The sequence below is a fragment of the Diplotaxodon limnothrissa genome, linkage group LG23, assembly GCF_057381915.1.
Source record: "Diplotaxodon limnothrissa isolate DT_005_m linkage group LG23, D_limnothrissa_male_GT1.1, whole genome shotgun sequence".
NCBI lineage: Eukaryota > Metazoa > Chordata > Actinopteri > Cichliformes > Cichlidae > Diplotaxodon > Diplotaxodon limnothrissa.
In genome coordinates, this window is record NC_140617.1 from 39813210 (window position 1) to 39839045 (window position 25836).

General features: G+C 42.3%; 1 protein-coding gene across 2 annotated transcripts in view; it reads left to right on the forward strand.

Annotated features, from left to right (window-relative positions):
- Nucleotides 1–25836, forward strand: part of LOC146608654 (interleukin-1 receptor accessory protein-like 1-B) — a 308683-nt gene that overhangs the window by 259309 nt on the left and 23538 nt on the right. For both annotated transcript variants that reach the window (XM_085347253.1, XM_085347254.1), the window contains exons 6-7: nucleotides 2033–2165; nucleotides 25539–25684. In XM_085347253.1, the coding sequence (XP_085203379.1) occupies nucleotides 2033–2165; nucleotides 25539–25684 (279 nt within the window). The remainder of the gene's footprint in view (nucleotides 1–2032; nucleotides 2166–25538; nucleotides 25685–25836) is intronic.

Genomic DNA, 25836 nt, shown 5'->3' on the forward strand with positions numbered 1-25836 from the left:
AATCCCGAGCAGAGAAGAGAAAACGGGTTTTAAAGTGGTTTATCTGCTTCCAGTCACAGAGGATGTAGAAAATGAAGCGATGCAGAGAGAGGAACTCCTGCTGATGTGAAAGACGAGGCTTGATATGGGTCTTCTGTGCGTGACCCTGATCATCCCAGGAAGTCGATCTGTATATCACGCTGCCTGTTTGTACAGAAAAATTACCTGAGGTGTTGGAAGCTTTTTCTCTTCCTGTTTTCAGCCTTGTTAAACTTTTACATGTGCTTCAATTTTTGTGCTTTCTACAGCTTTGGTTCTTATGGATATGGATTTATTTCATTTCCCAGTTGGTCAGCATTTTAAGATATTTAACTCCTTAAGCTCTAAGCCGTTATGTTAGAATACCCATGTAAGAAAGAGGTTTTTTTTAATGTAGCACCAAATCACAAGAAGAGTATATTGTAATAAAAAGACCCTACAACAATAAGAAGGAAACCCCAACAATACAATGACCCCCTAAGATGACCCCCGCAGCACCCAGCTAATCAACACCACCAATGGTGGTCAGTGTTAACTCAGGCCTTCATGACACAACCCTGCTCCATTTATCTTGCAACCAGCAGTAGGAGTGAAATGGCTTGTGGTCCTCTGTGGTCAAAAATACCCTTTTTATCGATAAGATTGCATACTGGAAAGAAGATGCTTAAGAGTACCCAATGCGTTTCAGTGTAATGACAAGGTGTCTCATCCAAGCATTCATATGGAGCTGGAAGTGAGGCAGGTTTCAGTGTTATCACCACTTCTTTGAGATGCCAGCAGCTTTGGCTAAGCATCTGATGCCCTTGGAATGAAAGCGGGCTCACTGACAGCCCTCATAATGAGATTATTGTTCCTAGGTGATAAAAGTAAGGCCACTTCCATTTCATGCATTAATTTGTATGTAAAGCTTTATCTCTAAACTTATGTGCAGGCCCCTTTAAACATTCGTTCTGTCAGTCGGTGCTTTTGCTCTTTCAAAGTTGATTTTTGGCATCTTTTAAAGCACAAGTTTGTTTTTGTTTTTTTGACCATGGTATCTAACAGGGCCAACCTCTTCCAGTCTTGATAGGTTAGGTTGTCTGGCAGTAATTCACAGGTTTTCACTTCTTGGAAGTTGCTTGCACCCAAATGGTGATAATGGTTATGAAACAACCACCATTACCGTGCACTGCTGAGCACTTAAAAAGGAATTTGGGTGCAATCAAGCCACTGCGCTGTAGCACGGATTTTTGCCAGAGAGAATAAACACCTTTTATTTTCTGATTCACACCGAAAGCTGCATGTTAGTTGTATGAAGTATGAATGAAGGCTGACTTAGGCACAGTCTGCTTCCACAGACCCATAAGGGCATATCCTCTTATCGCAGCAATACAAGTATAATTGAGTCGATAATGTGCAATTTGAACTCCTGCTTAGGCTGTGCGGTTTGAATTGTGAGTTTTGCATTCATTACCAGCACAAGCCACCTCCTCCTTAACAGCCGTACCGCACTGTGGTGTTTAAACATTTCCAAAATACTTCCTGCAAAATACAGCGATGTAAATGTAAAAGTGGGATCTGACAGAGAAGGGAGCTTTGGAGGAGGGTAAAGAGCTTTTGTGAAGGTACAGTGGTGTTACAAAGTTGGCATGAAAGAGGGTTCAAGAGCGCGTTTATAAGTTTAAGAGGGTGTCGGGGAATTTAAAAACGGTTGAGTGTGGTTTAAGATGGCACCTCAGGAGAGTGAGGAACAGTTTAGGAACTGATGGGATAGCAAGGCTGTCGTGGAGTGTTTCGGAGGGTGAAAAGGAGAGAATAGGTTCTGTAAGTCAGGCATCAGATATCATATCTTGTGGCTATTTCTATCCACCATATTTGGAAAGGAACACTCTGATCTCTTATTTTTATTTATTTATGTACTTATTTACTTATTTAGAGGACACTGTCTAGGGCAGACCCTTCGACAGTCATCAGTATCTCAGGGCTAACATTTGTAACATTTTTATCAGGTGACTCCTTCTCTCGTCTCCCACAGGAAGTCCGGTTAACTTGACATGCAGAGCGTTCTTTGGATACAGCGGAGACGTCAGTCCACTCATCTATTGGATGAAGGGGGAGAAGTTTATCGAAGACCTGGATGAGGAGAGGATTCAGGAGAGCGAAGTCAAGTAAGAACTTCAGCGCTTCAATTTTATGAATGGGGAATATTTTGGGAAATGAAGGTGTAAACTGTAAAATACAGATATTTATTATCTTATTATCTGTATATCCACTTCCATTTTATTTGTATATATTGTCAAATAACAACAGTCGCCTTAAGGGGCTTTATATTGTAAGTTAAAGACCCTACAATAATAATAGAGAAAAAGACAGCAACAATCAGACGACACCTTGGCAACAGTAGGGAGGAAAGACTTCCTTTAACAGGAGGAACCTACCAGAACAGGGAGGGGCAGCCATTTCCAGAGACAAGTTTATTGTAAGGGATTTTTCTTAACACTCACTCGACAGGTGAACACCATGAGGTTTTGCACTCTCTCACATACTAGACCAGGCAACAACTTCCAGGGCAGCTAAATGAAGCCAGAGTGGCCAAAATGACAGTTCATCTGTGGCCACTCAAGGCTGGTTTCAAAAGCGAGTCAGTTCCCAGACACTCTCACGTCAAAATACCCAACTATAGCCTTTAGATTAGCATGCGTACAGTCTTGTATGAATAACAGTTTTGGTTTCTATAGCTAATTTGCTGGTTGTATGGGGGTGGTTGTTTTTCACAATTCACCAGGCTGGACACTGTTAAAGCTTATATTTAAGGCTGTGGCTGCTTTAATAGACTCTGCTTGCTATCTCCAGCCTCCGTTCTGTTAATTCCCATCATAGAGCTCGACCTCTCAACTGTGTTTGTGCCTTTTTGGAACATCCATTCATTTTCATCTGCTTATCCAATTCACCATAGGATGGAGCCTATCCCGGCTAGGTCAAGAGGCAGGGTTCACCAGTCTGCCGCATGGCTAACACAGAGAGACTATAATTCACACTCATATGTACATCTGTGGTCACTTTAGAATCACCAGCTAACCTAACTCCGTGCATGTTTTTGGACTGTGGGAGTATCCAGGGAGAACCCATGAAGGCAGAACATGCAAACTCCACACAGAGGTGGATTCAAACCAGAACCTTCTTACTGTGAGGCAACAATTCTAGCCACCAGATGTGCTGCCAGCTGTTTGAAATATTCTTTTTTCAAACAGCTTTTGTTAAAATATTCTATTCTCCAGAATATTCTGCTCTCCAGTTTTTCGTTTTTGTTTTAGTTTGGTAGTTGGCACTAAATAGCAGGTTTCTGTGTTTGCACTTGGCACCAGTGCAATTTATGGATGCAGTTTGCTAACCAAGCCTGCTAGCATTAGTTGATAAGCAGCCACTCTACCCTGTGGTACAGCAGCCAAAACAAAAATGTTAAGGTATAAAAATGTAGAGTCCGGAAACCAATTAGTGATCTCACATTGCCTACTTTCAGTCAGGCCATATTGAGACCTCTGCAAAGGCAAAATGGAAAACAGAAGACAGTTAGGTTATTGCACACCACCAAGCATGAGCCGGAGGCGTCCCCAAAACAGTGAGATCTCATGAAATTTGAGCTTTCCAATCCAAATAGCATATTATAAAAATTGTGTCCAGATTGGGCAAAAAAAGATACAAATCTAAGAAAAATATGCACATATGACCGTTATTAAACCGGTTATAGCGACAGAAATAATCTGCCGCTATCACTTAGTCAGAAGTGACTAATATATTCATGAGTCACTTCTGATCTCTTCAAAAGCAGCACAGGACCCCTCGGCTGAACTGGTAAACACCTATTTAAACTCAATTTGCCACAACTCTGTGACCACCCATCAACACACCAAACAATGAAGGGAACCGTTCACTACCAAGCTACCATCTAAATATTCATATTGAGCATTTGATATTCATGAATGCCTTATGTGGCTGTTTAATAATGCAGGTAGCTATGCATTCTTTATCAGCATGTACTGTATATGCGCAGTTCAGGAACTGCTCCATCAGTTAAACAAAAGTGCAGCAGCAGCAGCACAACAGATGGAAACTCTAACTGAATAGCCTCCTTTTCCATTTGAGTGACCACCATGTTTTTGGCTCATTAATGAAAACAGAAGTCTGTTTACTCTGATATCAGCATCAGCCGAGGCTGGTTGACCATCCAAAAATGAAGCCTAGACGCAACTCTTCTTCCTTTAGTTTTGACAAGTCATGTGAGGTAAACAATGGAGCTTTAGGAACTGTCGCACTTTTAAAGTTTCACCTTGCAGAAAATGAGATTTTCTTTTTATTATATGCCTATAATAAGTAGGCGTCTAATACTGTCAATCATAAATGTTCAGCCATGATTGACAGCAATGCAGTTATACAGGGAGAGAAAGAAAGGTTCACTGGGGGAAGCTGGATTTCCAGCATGTTTAAACGATGAACCTGGACCCATGGTGAAAAGTGTTGTTTTAGCTTGACGGCACTGACATATGGAACTCGTCCAGAATCATTTTTATTGATTCACTTTGGATCAGCCATAAAAAACAAAGCAGACATTTCGTGCCATTGCTAAAGTGTAGCTGATGGTATCGCTTCTGCTTTAGGCCTATTTTTCACCTGTGATTGGAAATTTGATAGATTTGCTGCTACATTTACAACATTACAGGAGTAAGATGGGATCCGTTTACTTTAGCTGCAGGGTCACTTTATTACATATACCTACACATACACATACACCTTGCTTTTGTTGAATAGAAACCCCTTTTCTAGCTTAATAACTGTCCTAATGCTGTAGATTTATGGGCAGCACTGCCATCATGCAAATCCGCTATTCTACTTATAGACTGTATATAAAAGATAGATTTAGGTAATATACCATCACATATAGGTTAAGGAAACCCCTTAAACTCAAAGCTATTTGGCCACCACCGTATTGGGTTTTTGGAGCTAGAAATGACCGTATTTAGATGCGCTTGCCCATTTCTTCATCACATCAACTTTGAGGACAGAATGTTCATTTGCTCCCTGATTTATTCCACCCACTAACAGGTGCCACGATGAAGAGATAATCAGTGTTATTGCCAGTGATCATAATGTTATGGCTGATCGGTGTACGATATGAGCTTTGTGAGATGGTATCCTTCTGAAAAGGGGATAGATATGGTCAACACTGATACACAGGAAGCTTTGGCATATTAATGCCTCACGGCTGGTACAAGGGTGCCCACAGGGTGCCTGGAAATACTGCTTTCTGTGCCAGCACCCTAAATTGCTACAGGACAGGATGGATCCATCTTGCTTCTAGGTTTGATATACTAAGATGCTCTTTTGTCATACCTTGCTGGTAAAGAGTTGACTTTTTTTTACTGATCTATTACCTCAAAACAAGTCTGACCACGCTTCTCTGCTCTCGCCCATCTGCAATTTATTTTGCTCCTAAATTTTCACTCAGTGAGTATTTTCTTTTTTTGGCACTCTCCCTTTAAAACCTAGACATGAATGTTTTGAATGTCTTAGCAGATGAGCAGTTTCTACTCAAGCAGCCTGTCTGCCACTAACACATGTCACATTCAAAGTCACCAGTCAGCACACCCTCGTGACCATGTCTACATGCCTAAATATTTTTAGTTTGTGGCTCATGTTTGGCTAATTAGATATTTGCTTTAATGAGCAGTTGAACGAGTGTACATAATGAAGTGGCCAGTTAACCAGTGGGTTGATGTCGTGCAGTTAAATCAGTTTATAATTGGCACGTAAAATACTGTCAGCTGGGTGTATTACAGCCTCAGATGGCTCATATTGTCTGTGATGTTGCCAAAATTGCAGCATGGTTGATCTTTGCTTAATCACAGGCCTGAGAAAAGGTCACAGTTTCCTTGTTTGATGGACTAACAAGGGCAGAACATTACACCAATGCTGTACTTTTGTTCAAGATTATGCACTGATCTTCAAGCGGTGAAGGTCAATCGAAATCCAGAGCAAAGTGCTCACCCTTCTTAAATGAATAATCAATCCTCATCATCAATACACGGCCGCCGAGACTATTAAAAGATAACGTGTGAAACAGTGGAAACCATCAAGTTAGTAGAACGTAGTAGAACGTAGCAACAGTTTAATCCATCCAGAACAGTTAAATCCTTCCCAAATCAAAAACCCTGGATTAACGGAGATGTTCGCGCGGCACTGGCGGCACGGAGCACCGCCTTTGCCTCCGCGAACACATCGGACTACAAACACGCACATTACCAACTCCGGAAGACGATCAAAGCAGCCAAACGTGAGTACAGGGACAGGGTGGAGCAACAGTTTGACAACCCTCGGAGTATGTGGCAGGGACTAAACACGATCACAGACTTTAGAGGGAAAACCAGCACACCGCAGACCACGGCCTCTCTGTGTGAGGATCTAAACGTATTCTACGCTAGATTCGACACAGCGAACACCATGAGACCGGACAGTGTGCGCACCGCGGATGACGTCAGTGCGCACACTGTGTCTGAGGAGGATGTGCGGAAGTGCTTCAGGAAGGTGAACGCACGCAAAGCTACTGGTCCGGACGGGATTCCCGGCCGCGTCCTCAGGTCATGCGCGGCTCAGCTGGCTGGAGTGTTCACGCACATCTTCAACCTTTCCCTCTCTCTGTCTGTAGTCCCAGCCTGCTTCAAAATGGCCACCGTCGTCCCTGTACCCAAATCCTCCACCATCTCCTCACTGAACGACTGGCGACCTGTAGCCCTGACCCCCATCGTAAGCAAATGCTTCGAGAAGCTGGTCAGGGACTTCATCTGCTCTGCACTACCCGACTCACTGGACCCTCTACAGTTCGCATACCGCCACAACAGGTCCACTGATGATGCCATAGCCCTGACACTACATACTGCCCTGTCACACCTGGAGAAGAGAGACACGTATATGAGAATGCTGTTTGTAGATTACAGCTCAGCATTCAATACCATCGTTCCCTCGAAGCTGGACAGGAAACTGCAGGATCTAGGACTGAGCAGCTCCCTCTGCAGCTGGATCCTTAGCTTCCTGTCTGACAGACGCCAGGTGGTCAGACTGGGCAGCATCACCTCATCCCCCGTCACACTGAACACTGGTGCTCCACAGGGGTGTGTACTGAGCCCTCTCCTGTACTCACTCTACACCTACGACTGCACGGCCACTAACAACTCCAACACCATTGTGAAGTTTGCAGACGACACTACAGTGGTGGGTCTTATCACCAATGGTGATGAGACGGCTTACAGGGAGGAGGTCAGCGCCCTGACCCACTGGTGTCAAGACAACCATCTCACCCTCAACGTCGCAAAGACAAAGGAGTTGATAGTGGACTTCCGGAGGTGCAGAGAAGTACACACCCCCATCACCATCAACGGCGCTGCTGTGGAGAGAGTGAGCAGCTTCCGGTTCCTTGGTGTACATCTGGCTGAGGATCTTACGTGGTCAGTACACACAAACAAAACAGTGAAGAAGGCGCAGCAGCGCCTCTTCTTTCTCAGGAGACTGAAAAGATTCGGCATGAGCCCCCGCATCCTCAGGACCTTCTATCACTGTGCCATTGAGAGCATCCTCACTGGATGCATCACCACCTGGTATGGCAACAGCACCGCCTACAACTGCAAAGCTCTCCAGCGAGTAGTGCGGTGCTCTGAACGGATAATTGGAGGTGAGCTTCCCTCCCTCCAAGACATCTACAGGAATGAGGAAAGCGGGGAGGATCATCAAGGACTCCAGTCACCCCAGCCATAAACTGTTCAGACTACTTCCATCAGGAAGGAGGTTCTGCAGCATCCGGTCCCGTACCAGCAGACTGAGAGACAGCTTTTTCCATCAGGCCATCAGACTGCTGAACACTTCATAGACACCTCAGCTTCACTACTGGAACTTTAACATTATGCACTCCATACTGTACAGTAATGCCACTGTTTTGCACATATTCAACTCTGTATATTTTATTTTATATATTTTATTTATTGTTTACTCTATTTAATTTGTAAAATATGTGTACACACACACACACACACACACACACACACACACACACACACACGTAGAAAAATATTTAGTATACACATCCAGAAATGCATATACTATTATATATTGTACATATATTTATTAGTTTCAGATGTAGCCATTCTTGTATTTTGCTTGTTTACATTATTGTATTTTGCACAACTCTGTTGCTTGTGAAGCTCGCACACAAGAATTTCACTCACATGTGCTGTACCAATGTACCTGCACATGTGATGTGACAATAAAAGTGATTTGATTTGATTTGATTTGATTTGATTAAACATCTCAGATCAATATAAAGATAGAGCACGGGATATACAGTGCTGTGCAAAAGTCATGAGCCAACCTTTATTTCTTTATATTATGCTTCCAAGGAGCCAGACTTTCTTGTAATTTAAAAAAAAAATGGTCTTGTGCAATAGTTCTCCAGGCTTTCTTTGGACACTGGCTGCTTTTCCACTCACTTACAGTCCAGTCCTTATACCTGACCATTTTCAGAGGAATGTTTGTGTTGTTTCTTTGTTGCAACTTGACCTAGGAATCATTCAAGCTTGGCAAAGGAAGCTAACTCAGGAGCTAAACCAGTGGTTTGTCTACACATAACAGACAACTGCAGAACCAATTGTATCTTTAGGTACTTGCTAAACAGCCTGTCACAAAAACACATTAAAAACAATCCATTTCTTTAGTTGAACCCATGAAAAGTACCAAAGATAAAACAGTTTGAAGCAGTTTCACCAGCAAGGTGATTCCCAAAGAGCTATTACCTAAAAACCTGACATATCTCAGTATGGTGTGCAGTGTGTCCTTAAAAAAAAAAAGGAAACTGCAGAAACCTGACACACAATCTGAAAGATGCATTTGATACTTCAGATGATCCATCCACTGCTCACTGAAACCTTATCAGAAACTGTATGAATGGAAAGGTTTCTGACAAGAAGTTCTCCCTTCTCTTAAGAAGGGAAACTGTGACAACAGTGCGAACGTTGTTCCTCTCACACGCTCCTGCACACCAAATCTGGAACTACTGTCCATCATGTGTCGTCCTTTTATCTACCTCGGGAATTTACATCGGTCATTGTAAGTGCCGTTTATATTCCACCACAAGCGGACACGGTCACCGCCTTATGCGAGCTGCAGGAGGCACTCACACAGCACCAGACACAACACCGGGACGCTGCGCTTATTGTGACGGGGGACTTTAATAGCGCCAACCTCAAACGCGCAGCGCCGAACTTTTATCAACACATCACCTGCCCCACCAGGGGTGAAAGGACACTGGACCACTGCTACACTACGGTCAAGGACGGCTACAAGGCACAATCCCGCCCCCCGTTTGGCAAATCTGATCACGCCGCCATCTTCCTCATGCCAAAATACAAACAAAGGCTGAAACAGGAAGTTCCGGTTCAGAGGAAGGTCGCGCGCTGGACGGATCAATCGGTGGCCGCGTTACAGGACGCACTCGATGACGCAGACTGGGGCATGTTCAGAAACAGCTCCGACGATGACGTCAACGTGTTTACGGAAGCGGTTGTGGGATTCATCGGGAAACTAGCGGATGATACCGTGGAGACAAAGACTATCACAACGTTTCCCAACCAGAAGCCGTGGGTGGATAAAACCATCCGCGACGCTCTGAGATCCCGCACCGCTGCCTACAACACGGGACTCATGACGGGGGACATGGACCCGTACAAAGCCGCATCATATAACGTGCGGAGGGCGGTGAAAGAGGCGAAGCAGCGCTACGGGAGGAAACTAGAGTCACAACTCCAACAGAGTGACTCTAGGAGCCTGTGGCGGGGACTAAGGACAATAACGGACTATAAAGCACCAACAACCGGTATGACGAACGCGGCCGTGACTCTGGCAGACGAGCTGAACACTTTCTATGCTCGCTTCGAGGCTGCAGCTAAGGTCTCCAACAATGCTAGTGTTAGCGGCGCTAACGGCTGCAGACAGGAAGATACTGCCAGCACCGGAAACGTGCTCGTCATCTCCGAGCATGAAGTAAGGAGAGCCTTCAAGAGAGTGAACACCAGGAAAGCAGCAGGACCAGACGGCATCCCAGGTCGTATCCTAAGAGACTGCGCATACAAGCTAGCTCCTGTGTTCACTGAGATATTCAACATCTCTTTATCTCAGTCGGTGATCCCCACATGCTTCAAAGAGTCCATCATTGTTCCTGTCCCGAAGAAACCCCACCCTGCTTCTCTCAATGACTATCGCCCTGTAGCCCTCACCTCAGTAGTGATGAAGTGCTTTGAACGCCTGGTCAGAGACTTCATCATTTCTTCACTACCAGACACACTGGACCCACTACAGTTCGCTTACCGTCCAAATCGTTCCACAGACGATGCCATCTCTCATCTCCTCCACACATCACTCACTCACTTGGACACTAGAAGGGGGAATTATGTTAAAATGCTCTTCATAGACTACAGCTCTGCATTTAACACCATAATTCCCTCCACACTCACCACCAAGCTGGAGCATCTGGGACTCAGCTCATCTATGTGTCAGTGGATCTCCAACTTCCTAACTGGCAGACCACAGGCAGTAAGGATGGGCGGACATGTCTCAGCCTCCACCACTCTCAGCACTGGAGCCCCCCAGGGGTGTGTTCTGAGCCCCCTGCTGTACTCTTTGTACACATATGACTGTGTGGCCACTACCAGCTCCACCACCATCATCAAGTTTGCTGACGACACCGTCGTGGTGGGCCTGATCTCTGATAATAACGAGACGGCCTACCTGAAGGAGATTAGGAATCTGGAGAACTGGTGCCAGAGGAACAACCTCCTTCTAAACGTCAGTAAGACAAAGGAGCTGATAGTGGACTTCAGCACTAAGCAGGAGAGGAACTACCAGACCCCCGTCATCAACGAGTGCCCAGTGGAGAGAGTGGACAGCTTCAAATACCTCGGAGTTCACATCACGCAGGACCTGTCATGGTCCTGTCACATCAACACCGTGGTGAAAAAGGCCCGACAGCGTCTCTACCACCTCAGACGCTTGAGAGACTTCCAACTGCCCTCCAAGGTGCTTAGGAACTTTTACTCGTGCACCATAGAGAGCATCCTGGCGGGAAACATCTTAACCTGGTTTGGGAACAGCACCATGCAGGACAGACAAGCTCTACAGAGGGTTGTGCGGTCAGCTGAGCGCACCATCCGCTCCGAGCTCCCTGACCTGCACTCAATCTACAGCAGGCGGTGCTGGACCAAGGCCAGGAAGATCGTGAAGGACCTCAGCCATCCCAACAACAGACTGTTCTCTCTGTTGAGGTCAGGAAAGCGATTCCGCTCCCTGAAGACCAACACAGAGAGACTGAGGAGGAGCTTCTTCCCGCAGGCGATACGGTCTCTCAATCACACCACCACACAGTACTGACCCACACATATAGTTCTTACACACACACTGGACTTTCTGGACTTTGGTTTTGCACAACACTGGTCACTATATTCTTCATTTCCGGTTAATACTTGTACAGCTGCTGTTATTGTGTATATATTTATTTATATTTAGATTTCTTCATACATTCTTATATAGTTCTATATTGTGTATTGTGTATTTTGTTGTACAGTTATTTTATTTTCAACTTTAATTTATATATTTATCTTTATCTTATTCTTCCCAGTTAAATTTACCCTTCATTCTAATTTGTGTTGTACAGTTATTTCATTTTTAACCTTAATTTATATTTTATTCCTTCCTAGTTAAATTTACCCTTTTTAATTTTTCATATTTATTTCCTATCTTATTCATAGCCTTTTCCTTTTTTGTTCTCTTTAGGTCACGAGCAGTTGTCCAAGCATTTCACTACATATCGTACTGTGTATGACTGTGTACGTGACAAATAAAATTTGAATTTGAATTTGAATTTGAATTAAACTAGAAATTCATTGAAAATCAGTGTCAACTGATTGACATTAAAACAAACAATGGAACATTATCATTGATGTATTGGCCTCCTTAGAGCGCAGACCTAAACATTATTAAAGAACTGTGGGATCATCTTAACAGAGAACAGAGCAAAAGGCAGCCAACGCTTTGAATGTCCTTCAAGAAGCCTGGAGAACTATTCCTGAAGACTGCTTAAAGAAAGCGAGTTTAGACTGTGATGAAGAATAAAGGTGGCCATACCAAATATTGACTTTCAAGCTTGTACAATTGTAATAAGTAGTGATTGCAGCAAGAAATGAGGGATTACTCAAGACAGTACTACACCGATTTTGTGAAGAGGATTATAAAACCTTAAAAAAAATCAAATATACATAGTAAATATGCTGAAAGAAGAAAAGAGCTCTTCTAAGTTAATGCACGCTGAGTATAATGTATTTGTGCTGTGACTGTGGTCACAGTCGAGTGTGGTTAAAAAAATTGCAGGCAAGAAGTAATTGTAGCTGTGAAGAGGAAATGCTTAATCCTTAAGAATGGGTTTCTTTGCTTTGCTGTCATCACAGGGGAATTCAGATAAGGGTAACAAGAAGACACAGTATAAATACACTGAATTCCCTTAGCTGTAATTCAATTACAGATTGAAAACTAGTGTCAAAAACATGGATTGATTTAATTAAATGAATGGTTTTGAATCAATAAAAGCGAAGAGATAGTTCACTCTTTTTATTTGTCAAACTTATATTTGTCGTTCTTGCTCGTGTCTGTATTGCAAAAACCACATAGCATCTGTGTTTGGTATCCTGCCCCGATGCACCCCTTTCACGGACCACACGTATGACTAGAAAAATTCTTGTTGTCGACAAATGCTATGTAAAGAAAAGGTTAACCATAAGCAGCGTGACAAGGCTGGGAGGAGAGTTAGCGGCCCAGTCAGTGACCTGGCATTTCGAGATGTCTCTATTAGCCTGCTAGCATGCTCCGTCCAGCTCTCAGCACCACTCTCTGTCGTGAAGGACACCGGGCCAATTAGAGCCTACAGGATTTAAGGGGACTGTGGAGGTGGAGGGGGAGGGGGGTTGGCAGGTGGCGACACTGCGTAGGTGGTATAATAAAGATGAGAAGATGGAATAGTGAGTGGCTCACCGCATGCAGTTAGAAACCTGCTTTCATACGATAGTCAAATGAGGTAACAAGGCAAGAAATCAAAACCGTGACCGGAAGGTGTGTGTGTGTGTGTGCAGGCTCAGACGTGAGGAGTATACACGCATTCAAGTTTTTAAAAACACATATTTTTGTTGTGTGCCACTGTGAGATGCTGTCTCCCTCTGAGCGTTATTATTTATTTCATTTTTTTTGTTCCCATTTGAGTTTGCACCACTTCAAACCCACTCGCTGACATCATTCCATGAGCTTTTAGCTTTGAAATGGAAATTAATCACACAGGAGTATTCCCTTAAGGGCCGCCTGTAGGGTTGCCAACTCCCTGAAAAATAAATAAGGGACACCTCGTGGCCAGGGCCGGGCGACCCAGTTGTCTTCACCCTTCCCAGTGTGGTGAATTTTCTAGCTCTTTTTTTGTGTGTGAAATTATTTTTTTAACCCTTTGACTTGAATTTGATTTAAGTAGATGCATATTCTATTCTTTGTGATATGAACACATGTGAAACAAATGATCATTTAGCCATTTATTTTTAGCTCAAAATGACAACATTAACACAGTAAAACAGGTCTCCTTCTTAAACAGAAGCCTGTCATGCTTAACTTTTGAGAATATAAGTAAATCTTTCTTTAAAAGAACTCTGTCCTGCTTAACTTAAAATAATAGAAAACAATAGAAAGAAAAACATTCTTGTAACAGTGCACATTTAGTGCATTTAGTACAATTGGCTTCAGTTGAGGTATTATTTCAGCTTTTCTAATGCTAATCAGCTGCTCCTGTTTGTAAACCCGCTTGTTCCCATGATTACGCATCTTAACTCATCATCATTATTCATCTATGTATTACTTTTATGTATTAGTCATCTATTTGTTGTACTCATGTATCCTTGCAGTTGTTTATTACACAAAATAAATTATATTATCACACTTCTGGCCACATAGCGCTGATATTCACTGCACATGCCCATATTAACTTTTTCCAGCCAGGTGTTTTCCTTTTCCCATTCTTCCCTTTGTCTGAGGGGAACAAACATTGCTGCTCTAATGCTGGGCTTACACCGTGCGGTTTTAGGCCCATTTTGAGCCGATTTTTGAGTGATCGGACCGATTTTGGCCTTCATCGTGCATCGTGTAGTATACGTGGGGTAACGAGAAGTGATTAACACCTCACGACCAGCTCCCGATCATCAATCGCTCGTGAGGGTGTCACCACAGCCGCTCACACTGCGCACGCGCAAACACGTAAACGTTGGTGTAAAAGATGGAGCAGCACGGCAGTGCAGCGTGTGATCTGGACACAAGCGATGGAGGCACAACTTGTAGAACTTTGGAAAGCTCATCCGAGCCTTTTCGATGTGGCATCACAAAATTATCACGACCACAACAACCGTGAAAACAGTTGGATTTACACTGCTGCTCAATCACAGCTGCCTGATGAGTGTTTTTCATTAGCAATTTAGCAAAGTTGATGGTGGTGGTGTGTGTGTCTGTGTGAGTGTAAGACGGAGAGAGAGAGCGCGACAGATTTTCTGTTATAACCTTCATTTTATGGAGGCACAGTGTGAGCACTCAGGTCAGGCATCAGAGCATCGGGCGGTATAGTGTGAGACCTGCATCGTGACCTACCAACTTCTAACCCCTGCGAGTCAATCGTGCAGTTTGAGCAGGAGCTGAATAACGTGACTGAAAAAATCGCACAGTGTCTGCCCAGCTTTAGGTCTACTGTCGTCCGAGACTTGCACCGCAGTGTCGGCGTTTGTTTCCCTGTTGGCCATGCTTCTTGTTGTGGTCATCTGTTGTCTTCCGGTATTTTCTCCGTAAGCGACCTTTCCTCAACCAATGAGATGAGCGGTAATCTGAATTGTCATACTCGAATTGTCATAAGTGTGCTGTCAGCTCATTGGTCACAAAGCAGGAGAGGGGCTGGGAATTATGTTTTCAAACAAAGCGTTAATTCCATTAAAAGTTATAGACTACTTTTGATTCTCACTGTATTACGGGACAAAGTGCGTCCCTTATTAGCTCAATACGGGACGTGTACTTTTGTTTCGAAATACGGGACGATTCCGTATTTTAAGGGACGGTTGGCAACCTTAGCCGCCTGTAATACATAAAATGGAGCTTTTGGCACAATGTTTCACCACTGAGATTCAGGGTTGATAAAAAAAAAATTGTGGCTGCAGAACATGACTTCATGGATTTGTGAGAAGACGCAGCACAGATTGCAGACTTAAAGACCGTGCTGCCGAAGTTTGAAACCAGAAGAAGTTTCAGTCCCCCGGTGTAAGGGCATACAGCACCCTTTTGAGTAGCAGTTCAAGTGTAAAATTTCATTTCATTTTCTAACTATAATTAACGTTCTTGGATATATCATGGGAAATCAGGGTACTTACACCGTCCAGGGTCTCTGCTTATTAGTGCTGCAAACTCAGCACTGCTCAGTACCGTCTGAAAATAAAAGCCTAATAATACAAACCTTTGTTGAAGTGTATACAGTGCATATGTGATTTAGTACTTTAATATATGTAGAATTATTAAATTCTCCATATGAAGGTTGAACTAGTTGCTTAGAAAGACCCAAAGTATAGTATGTGTTAGCTTAGCAAAAGCTAAACAGATGTCTTAGCTTTGCTAAGTTAATCAGTGAGTATAGTCAGGGTATTTACAATGTAGAGTGGCACTTGGTGTGGTCTTCAGCTGCTGTAGCCCCTCTGCTACAAGGTTCAGCATGTTGTGCATTCAGAGATGCTCTTCTTCATGCCCTGGTTTTAAAGAGTGGTTTTTTGAGGTACTTTCAGTACCGATCAGTACATCAGTATCAGCTCAAAGCAGGCTGGTCATTCTCCTTTGACCTCTGGCATCAACACAGCAATATCACCCAGAGAACTGCTGCTCACTGGATATTTTCTGTTTTCCAGCCCATTCTCTGTAACCTTAGAGATTGTTGTGTTGTGTGGGAAAATCCCAGTAAAACAACCTCTGACACCAACCACCATGCCAGGTTAAAAGTCCCCTAAATCACCTTTCTCCTCCATTCTGATATTTCTTTTAAACTTCAGTACGTCATTATGACCATGTCCACATGCCTGATTTGATATATTTGCATTAACAAATAGTTAATTGACTTGTTTAATGGGGAATTTAGGGTTGGAACCACCAGCTTAGCTTAACAGAAAGACAAGAATCACACATATGGTAGTTTACTTCTCCTGAGATAAGCTAGCCAAGTGCAGAAGAAATTATTTTCATCTAAGCACAATATAAAATTATTCCTTCCAAAAATACCCCATAAAACAGTACGGCAAAAACAAAATGATAGTTATTATAGTTATTATATGCTTGGTTCCCCGGCCAGATGTTGAGAGGAAGCGTGGAATTAAACATGTCTCTTGATTTACTGTAAAATCTGTTTCAACACCTGTGCACTTCTACCACCTACCAGTTGACCTTTACCTTGACAAACACAAATAATTCTCACCATGCTTGTCACTAAGCAACAGTATCGGTACAGCAGCCCTGATTTCCATCCGAAATTACTTCTCCAGCCTCTCTGGGAAATGTTCACGCGTTCAAAGAGAAAACAGGCAGACATATTCTCTCCAGTCTTTTCAGATACCAGGTAGGGTACATGGCTCGAGTTGTTTTAACTCTACTAGATATGCCGACGTCAGAAATCTTAGTTACAACTTTAAAACTGAACCATCTGGTCTTGTGTGGGCATGTCCTTTAGTGTTATGCACATTGTATGTGGATGGGGAAAGCTACATTGACAGAGAAGGGATGAAATGCAACAAATACACAAGGGTGGACTCAAACTTGCACAATCTACCAGCTGAGCTATCGGGGTGCCCTTAAACCAGTACATTGGTAGGGGATCCTTGGTATTCTGTAGGTTGCGTGGTGGTGGATCAGGTTTCTTCCAGCTTCTGGGGACTTTGGAGACCTTTTGGAGTCCTTGAGCCATTCCTGAACTCATAGTAGCTTCTTCTTGGGGGAGACCTTTCCCATCAATTTCGGGTATATTCTTAAAAAGTAACCTAATTTGTATCAAGGTTCTCAGATTTTGGTTAAATGAATTTTTAAACATCCATATGTACATTTTCAAGTGTGCACATCAATGTATATATTCCCAAATCTTGCTCTGCACATAAGAATATCCAGTCTCACAGCTGTGCAGAGTAGAAATAACAGTCCTTTGCCAACATTATCTGACAGTTTGAAAAGTGGAGCACTCCTACCGCTTACTGATGCAACAGCGCTGCACATGCATGCCAGCACAAATCGTATGCACATTGGATGATCTGTCATTGTATAAAATATTACATTTCAGATCAGCTCTGATCTACAGTAATTCAAATCAACCTTTCAGATGTAGTGTTTCAGGCTAATATGTGATGTTTACTCATATTTGAGATGAATAATGATGCAATATTTTGCCTCCCAGCCACCGTGGCGTGGGCTTTCACTTCTGCTGTAGTTTTCCATCACATAGGCCACAGACCCTTGCCCTTGTTTTCAGGCGAACTCGATTTACCGAAGTGTACCTGAGTTAGAAAACAGTTTGTGGTTTTTGTGGGGGTTTTATTTTTACTCCAAACATTTTACATTGAAACTGATGTCAGGTCTTTGGTAGATTTAAGTCACAAAACACCAAGATGTTTTTTTGACCCCGAGATATGTGCCAGGGACCTGGCAGATGTATGTGTGGGTGTGTTCACACTTCACGGTTCCTGTTTTCCAGGAACTCACTTAGACCTCCACTTAAGACTTTCAGTAACAAGTATGATGGGTATGAGTGTTTTTTGTAAACAAAGATGAATTTTTTTCCTTTGCCAACGCCTTAAGTGTTTCAATCTGTGTCGAGTTACACATGGGTGCCGCCTCTTTAAAAAACCATCAGCATGGATCTATATCTCAGCCTTGTGATCCCCTGTCATATCTGCCCGACTGGCCTCTCAATGGAGAACGATGAGCTAACAGGCACTGTGAGAAAACCCTAAAAGAATTACCTTATATACTCACATAACCTTTACCCCAGGAGCTAACCTTTCTGCTATATTTGCTGGAGACCAGCATAAAAAGTAAAACTTCATTATTAGGTTTTATGAAGCTGCTATAAGTCCACGTAGCTGCAAAATGATTACTTCTAATAGTTCTTCTCTGTGCATGGTCAATAAAAGAAGTTTCACTGCAGAGTGATAATTTCTATGTGGGACACCAATTATTAGCAGCACTTTGTAAAGCTAATGTAAGATATTGCCATGGCAGCAGTGGGTGTATTATAGTTATTCTTTATCCTCCCAGCACTTCCCAGTCTGCTTTGTTTGGCTTGTTCATTGATCAACAAGAATTAGATGAGTTTTCATATTCAAATACCCTGCAGCAGGCAGCAGACAAATGCTCAAGTGGCACTCACACCTTTTTGTGCTATTAGCCCCATGCGTCATTAAACAGGGGCTAGAAATAGCTGTAATTTTGGTAACCTTAAAAAGATTATCTGCTCGTATATCATGCCTGTTTTTTCACAAGAGCACAGCAGGACAGATTTTGCTTTTTTAACGAGCATTGTTTTCTTGTTGTTTTTTCGTTTGTAACAGTTGTTCCGAAACAGGCTTTATAAGTAGACATTGATCTTTATTTTCCAATGTTTTGTTTAGTACCTGTTTTATGCTAATTCTGGTTAACTGTGAAATGGACTGACTGGAGGTCAGGTATCCTGCTATGGAAAACACTCATTTTTTATGTTCTCAATCCATTTGAATGGTTTTTATCATCTGTAATCACTTCCATAGATATTACCAGTAGGCATTCTTTTTACCTACTAGCCCCTGCCATCTCACATCATCATATCATACCTCATGTAGCTGAGGTTGTGCCTTCTTGGAGAACAGAAATAATGGGAAATAATGTCTCTGCTCCGTCTGGTTACAGCTAGGCTTGGTGTATGTTTTGCTTTTTATCTTCTGTATATAGTGAGATGTGATAAAGGTTAGATGAGATGTAAGAAATAGCTAAACACCAAAAAAATGACAATAAAAACATTGATTTTCTTTATATTTATATTCATTGTGTAAGACAAAGTAATCAGTTATGGGCACAATTAGTGTCACATTCTAGTCACCCTAAAGTGTCACTGCAGTAAAAATTGTTTGGCAAAATGTATTTGCGAACAATAACGTACACATAGCGCAGTGTCTCCCATCCTTTTGGAGCCACGGCACGTTTCACATTAGAAAAAGCCCTGTGTACCAGACATAGTGGAATTTGCCTGACTTGTCCCAAGTATACCTTTTTTTGTCTTTCCTCTGACCACTGCTTATGCTAGGACCTTCATCTGGCTCGGAATTCTAGGACCAAGATCAGACTGAATACTTTTACTTTTTAAATATTTACCTATTACTATTGCGCGCTGCGTTGTCTCACTCGTAGCATGACTATGTAATTTCTTCTTCTGTTTTACTGGCAGTTGGCAACCCATTTAATTGGAGCAAGAAGTGGTACTGCCCTCTAGTGTAAGAGAATGTAATTGTTCTGCCTGTTTCTCACGCCGGTCGCTTAGAGCAGCGGTCCCCAACCCCCGAGCCGCGAGAGTTGAGGCTCAGGTATGAAATGTATGGTTTTCAGGGTTTTTATCGGTTTTCAGCATTATTTTGTTATCGTTTTTATCGTTTACTCGGTTTTCCTGGGTCTTTTCACGTGTGTTATGAATAAATCTTCTTTTTTCGGTACCGGTACTAGTTTTATTTTGTTGTATTTATCCGCGATACCTTAAAGGCCGGTCCGTGAAAATAATGTCGGGCATAAACCGGTCCGTGGCGCAAAAAAGGTTGGGGACCGCTGGCTTAGAGTACCAATCAGGTGAAACTAGATAATCTTCTATGGCACACCTGATCATTTCTCACGGCACACCTATGTGCCGCAACACAGTGGTTGGGAAGCACTGACATAGCGTACATGTAACATATTAACAGCATACCAGTACATGTAACATAGGCGTAATGTCGCCATAAATTACTATGCCTGATATATCCAACTTGTAAATGTTCACTGACATTAACAGAACAGACATACACGCACTGCTTTTCAGTTGCTTTTTTATGTCTATCACATTGAAAATATGCTTGATGACTGATGAGCTGTAGAATTTTTTTAATTCAACAGTTCTTAAACTTTAGAATCAATTAAACTTGATATTTTGATATTTCTTCTACCATTTCACTTTCGTTTTATTTCTTCTCCACCAACAAAGTGCCTCATTTATAACCATTTTGATGCATTAACACCAAAGAAATATACCAATAAATAAATAAACTGTTTAGCACTGGTTTACTATTAAAGTGCTGGTGCTCAAAGTGGGAACCTGACTTTAGTGGAATTGGAGAGGAAGGAATTTACCAGTGCCTGGGAGAGGCAGCCTAGCCTTTGTCCACCATGATTATCTGACGGTATTATTATCTCATACTGTGCTCGTACAAACTTTTTGAAATATGAGTTGGTCCTCAAAAAGCTCAAACGCTCTTCACCAATACCGGCACCATGTCCATGGTGGAGGTGGAATTTTTCCACTGACATAGTGAGATGTTACGAAATGACTCTAGTGATCCGTGGAAGTCTCCTATGAGGCCGTCATGTGAGACTGTTTCTCTTGGTGACTGATGTTAAACTTTAGGTTATTTTTATTTTTCACCCTTAAATATAGACCCACGCATTAATAGTGTTATTTTCTTTCACTTTCTGAAGCTATGAATTTTTCTGAGAAAAGCCACATGGTCTGATTTCTAAGCTGAAAAGGGATTTACCTCTTACCGGAGATTATTAAATAGGAGCCAGGCTCTTGTACAGAACAGCTTAGTTGGAAAAAGTGCTTACTTTGTTCAAATTTATGAGAATATACCTCGACACTTTGAGGGTTTTGGTGTCAACTCTTCTCATTGAAGCCACTTAGCTACAGTATGACACCATTCTTTCTCCTCTCTTAAACAAGGGAGACAATGATAATGAAGAGAAGGCTGTGAAAATCCATTTTATGCTAATGAACACAATATCCTGCCAAGAGAAAAAGAAAATAAGCTTTCAAGTATCAGAGTGTTTCTCCAGTACACCAACTGTGATCAAATAGTCGAAGCAATGGATTCTACTCTTTGCACACGCTGTTTGTAATGTGGGAGAGTATATAGATTTCTAGAAAAGGGAGTACTTTGTAACAGAAACATCATCTCGCTAAACCTTCTGGCAAAATGTGTGTGATAGGTCGGTGCTGTAGTGCATCGTGACAGTCACACTATTATCCCCATACCAATGTGTCACAAGCAATCAACGTCAAGAGCCTCAGCGAGTCAACAGAGCAGTAATTTTCATGGGGGAAATGTGTCATGACTCATATGGTGTTTGCTTATCGGCAGTCACGGACGGGCAGCTCCTACCTTCATGTAGTTTTGTTCCACTGATGCGCTAAAATGCTACCATCTAAAAAAGTTGCTAGCACATACTTTATGTCAGGAAAAAGTAGAGCTTGGAACTGAGCTGAGGTTGTGTCTATTGTAGATGCCTGGTCTTTAGAACTCGGGAAAAATAGTTGCAGATATGCACTGTATAGGTATAAAGTGCATAGTTTATCTCAGACAGTGTCTCAGAATTGCACTCTTCCCAGACAGAAGTAATTCCAAGGTCCAAGGTTGACTAAGGAACTGGTTGTGGACTTTGGGAGGTCCAGAGAAGGTCCACTGCCGGTTCAGATAGAGGGGGAGGAGGTGGAGGTGGTCAACAAGTACAAGTACCTCGGGCTGTGGGTGGACAATAAACTGGACTGGTCATGCAACACAGAGCACCTGTATAAAAAAGCCCAAAGCCGACTGTACTTCCTCAGGAGGCTGAGGTCTTTTAACATCTGCAGGAAGCTCCTGAGGATGTTTTACCAGTCGGTGGTTGCTGGAGTACTTTTCTATGCTGTGGTGTGCTGGGGGAGCAGCACAGCAAAGAGGGACTCATCCAGGCTGGAGAAACTGATCAGGAAGGCTAGCTCTGTGGTCGGCATGAAGCTGGACACTCTGGTGACAGTGGCAGAGAAAAGGACATTAAAGAAACTGATGGACATTATGAACAATGCTGGGCATCCTCTGCACACGGCCATAAACAATCAGAAGAGTCTGTTCAGTGACAGGTTGCTTCTCCCCAAGACAAGAACTAACAGACTTAAAAACTCCTTTGTCCCACACGCCATCAGACTGTTTAACTCCTCTCTGGAGGGGAGAGGGAGGGGAAACAGGAGGACAAAGGAGGGGGGAACAACTAAGCTGTAGTGCCTCTTCACCTCACTGTACAATACCTTGTGCAATACTTTTTGTAAATAGTCAACAGTGCAATAGACTCAATACTTGAAATGTGCAATTCACTTGTATTTTTATTTTTTATTCCTATTTATTCTATTTATCCCCTTCGTATATTTTATTTATATTTGTCTCTGTATTTATATATGTGTGTGTGTGTGTGTGTGTGTGTGTGTGTGTGTGTGTGTGTATATATATATATATATATATATATATATATATATATATATATATATATATATATATAACAATTCTGTAACTGTAACTTCGGTCGTTGCTGTGCTTTTTGGAAGTCGAATTTCCCAGAGGAACCCACCCGAGGGATTAATAAAGTTCTATCTTATCTCTTATCTTATCTTATCTTATCTTATGATTTATGGATTTTAAGATGCACACTGTAGACAGAATTCAGATTTACTTGGGGTGAACCTTTTGGTAAGATATTTTATTAAAGAGTCAATATTCTCTCTTATGACTTTTTGACTTTAATTTTGTTTTGTTTTTTTCTGATCTAGCGTTTGTATTTGGAGTCTGTGTTTTCAGAGCTGCAAACACTGGAATAAGAACACGTGTACCCTTTCAGCCCTGCACGTTCTGAGTCAGAATTCTTTCTGTTCCTTTTGTTTCATTGTCTCAAACAAACTTGTTAAAAGCTTTCAGACGCTACTTTTATGTACACCTCAGTAATGAGGCAGCTAGAATCCCTGCTCAAAAGCGTGTTTGAAGTTATGATGTTGCCAAATTTTACCAAACAATCTGTATCTTAGCTTCATTTTACCAACCAAAAGTCCAAAAGCTTTTGACAGCAAAGCATTAGCCGATCTCTCCTGATTAATTGATAGAATCTGTCCACCATCAGACATTTCATGTTCAACACTTGCCTTTGGCTCAAACAGCAAATCAGCCTTTCATCATCACGATGGCACCTCAAAAGTCCAATGCTGTCTTATGTGTTTGGGTCCAAAGCAGAGAGGAGAGACTTTGGAGTGAGTTAGCTCCAAAAGTCTACAATATCTGCCTCGCCGCACCAGGCAAACACTTTTTGCAGCAGTTCCTTAAAATGTAAGAAAAATGAAGGAAGCAGGCAATTATTTATGACACTGCCACTTGGCCAAAGCTGGAGTCTGACTGTACCATCTGCTGCATTAGAATTCAAGCGTCATCAGACCCGGCTAAGTTTTTCCAAATTGTAGGCTCAGTTTCCTGTTCTTAGTTGACTGGGAATGAGATTCAATTCAATTCAATTCAATTTTATTTATATAGCGCCAAATCACAACATAAGTCGCCTCAAGGCGCTTCATAGATACAGAGAAAAACCCAACAATCATATGACCCCCTATGAGCAAGCACTTTGGCAACAGTGGGAAGGAAAAACTCCCTTTTAACAGGAAGAAACCTCCGGCAGAACCAGGCTCAGGGAGGGGCGGCCATCTGCTGCGACCGGTTGGGGTGAGAGAAGGAAGACAGGATAAAGACATGCTGTGGAAGAGAGACAGAGGTTAATAACAGATATGATTCAATGCAGAGAGGTCTATTAATACATAGTGGTCTTCTGCTGCTGTAGCCCATCTACATGAAAGCACAGAGATGCTCTTCTGCATATATTGGTTGTAATGCGTTGCTATTTGAGTTATTGAGCGTTCCCACCATCTTGAAGCAATCTGGTCTTGTTGAACTTTAACGGGCCGTCTTGACCATACCCACTCGGTTAAATGCACTGAGTTGCTGCCCTGTGATTGGTTGGTTGGTTAGATATTTGCATGAGCGAGCAGTTTTTGTACATAACAAAGTGGCTTTATCACTGGTCTAGTAAAAAAGTTGTTAGTAAGCCTTGAAGTTCTTTATTCTTTTTAGCTTTAGACAGACAAAGTTATCAAAACAGTAATTACACAAGTTAGAAGCTGACTTTTAAGGACACTTGAACATTAGGCAGCTACGCAGTCAAGTGTTTTCCTGCTAACATGTAGGAGTCAAACAAACAATAAAGACAGGACTTAATCATTATTGAACTCTCCCAGCTTTTTTCTTTTCAACGTGCTGCTGTCATCCAATTCAAAATGCAATTATATTTAATAAAATCATGAATTATTTTAATTTGAATGAATATTTCAATTTAAATCTTTTAATGAAGTTGTGCATGTGAACGGGGATTTTGCTGTTGATTATTGCTGCTGTTCTTTGTCTGCTGGATGAAGCATGCTGAGGTTAGGTCTCTTAACAGCTAATCTTACTCGTTATACAAAGAACCACCATGAACCAGCCAACTACACAGCTGAGGTTACAGCAACAAATTAATAAAGTTGATGAAAACAAACCTCGAAGCCATACTTCATCCGCACGTCTCTTCGCCAACATTTTCCCAGCGCATTTTTAACTTGTTATATTGTCTCCAAGAGACCAAGTAATTAAACAGTCCACATTTAAAGCTTCAATAACTGATGCTTTTGATCAGCTTGGGTCAGTGCAACATCTTATAACCCCATTGCAATACCAGTTTATGCATCTAGCATAGAGCAATGCTGCTAGTTGGGTTCTAGGACACTGCGTTGCTTCTGTTTTGGTCTGTACCACATCCTGCAGCGAAATACTCCAATAACACACTATTTTATGCCATTTTATTGCAGGCCAGAAAGAGCATAGCGGGTTTATTATTGCTTTTACAGAAGTAATGACTAAAGTGGAGTTGATAAGAGTGTTGAGAGTGAACCGAAATATTAAAGATATGGCCAATAAAAGCCAAAACAGGGAGTTATCTACATTTACTCAATAAAGCACCTAAATAAACTAACCAATTACTTTGACTGCTTTATAATCAAACCCTGCGTTTAGATGTTTTTTGTGGGAATAATTCAAGGACATTAAACAAATAGCGTCCTGCTCAGGTAATAAAGTGTCTGGTCTTCAGCAGAAGTCCCCATTAGCTAGCTTTTTGGGTCATTAAACTAATGACTATATTAACATTTGTTTACCTGGCCCCCGCCCTGCTCTGTTACTCACTGCGAAGCACGCTACCAGCCTAAGGAGATTCATTTTCACCAACTTGCACATGCTTATTGTTCATTTGCTCTTTGCTCCCCCCTGTAGGACAATCCGGGAGCACCTGGGAGAGCAGGAGGTTTCGATCTCTCTGACCATCGAGTCTCTGGAGGAGGCCGACCTGGGCAACTACTCCTGCTACGTGGAGAATGGCAACGGGCGGCGACAGGCCAACGTCCAACTCGTCAAGAAAGGTGAGCCAAGCTCACAGATTCACGTGCAAGCTGGAAAAAGACAAATCGGTATTTAAATCAGGAAGTGCATTTCAACATAAATCTAGCAGATGAATAGAGTAGCCTTTATATTTAATAATAGGATGTTACAGCTTTCCAGGACAAAAGCACCA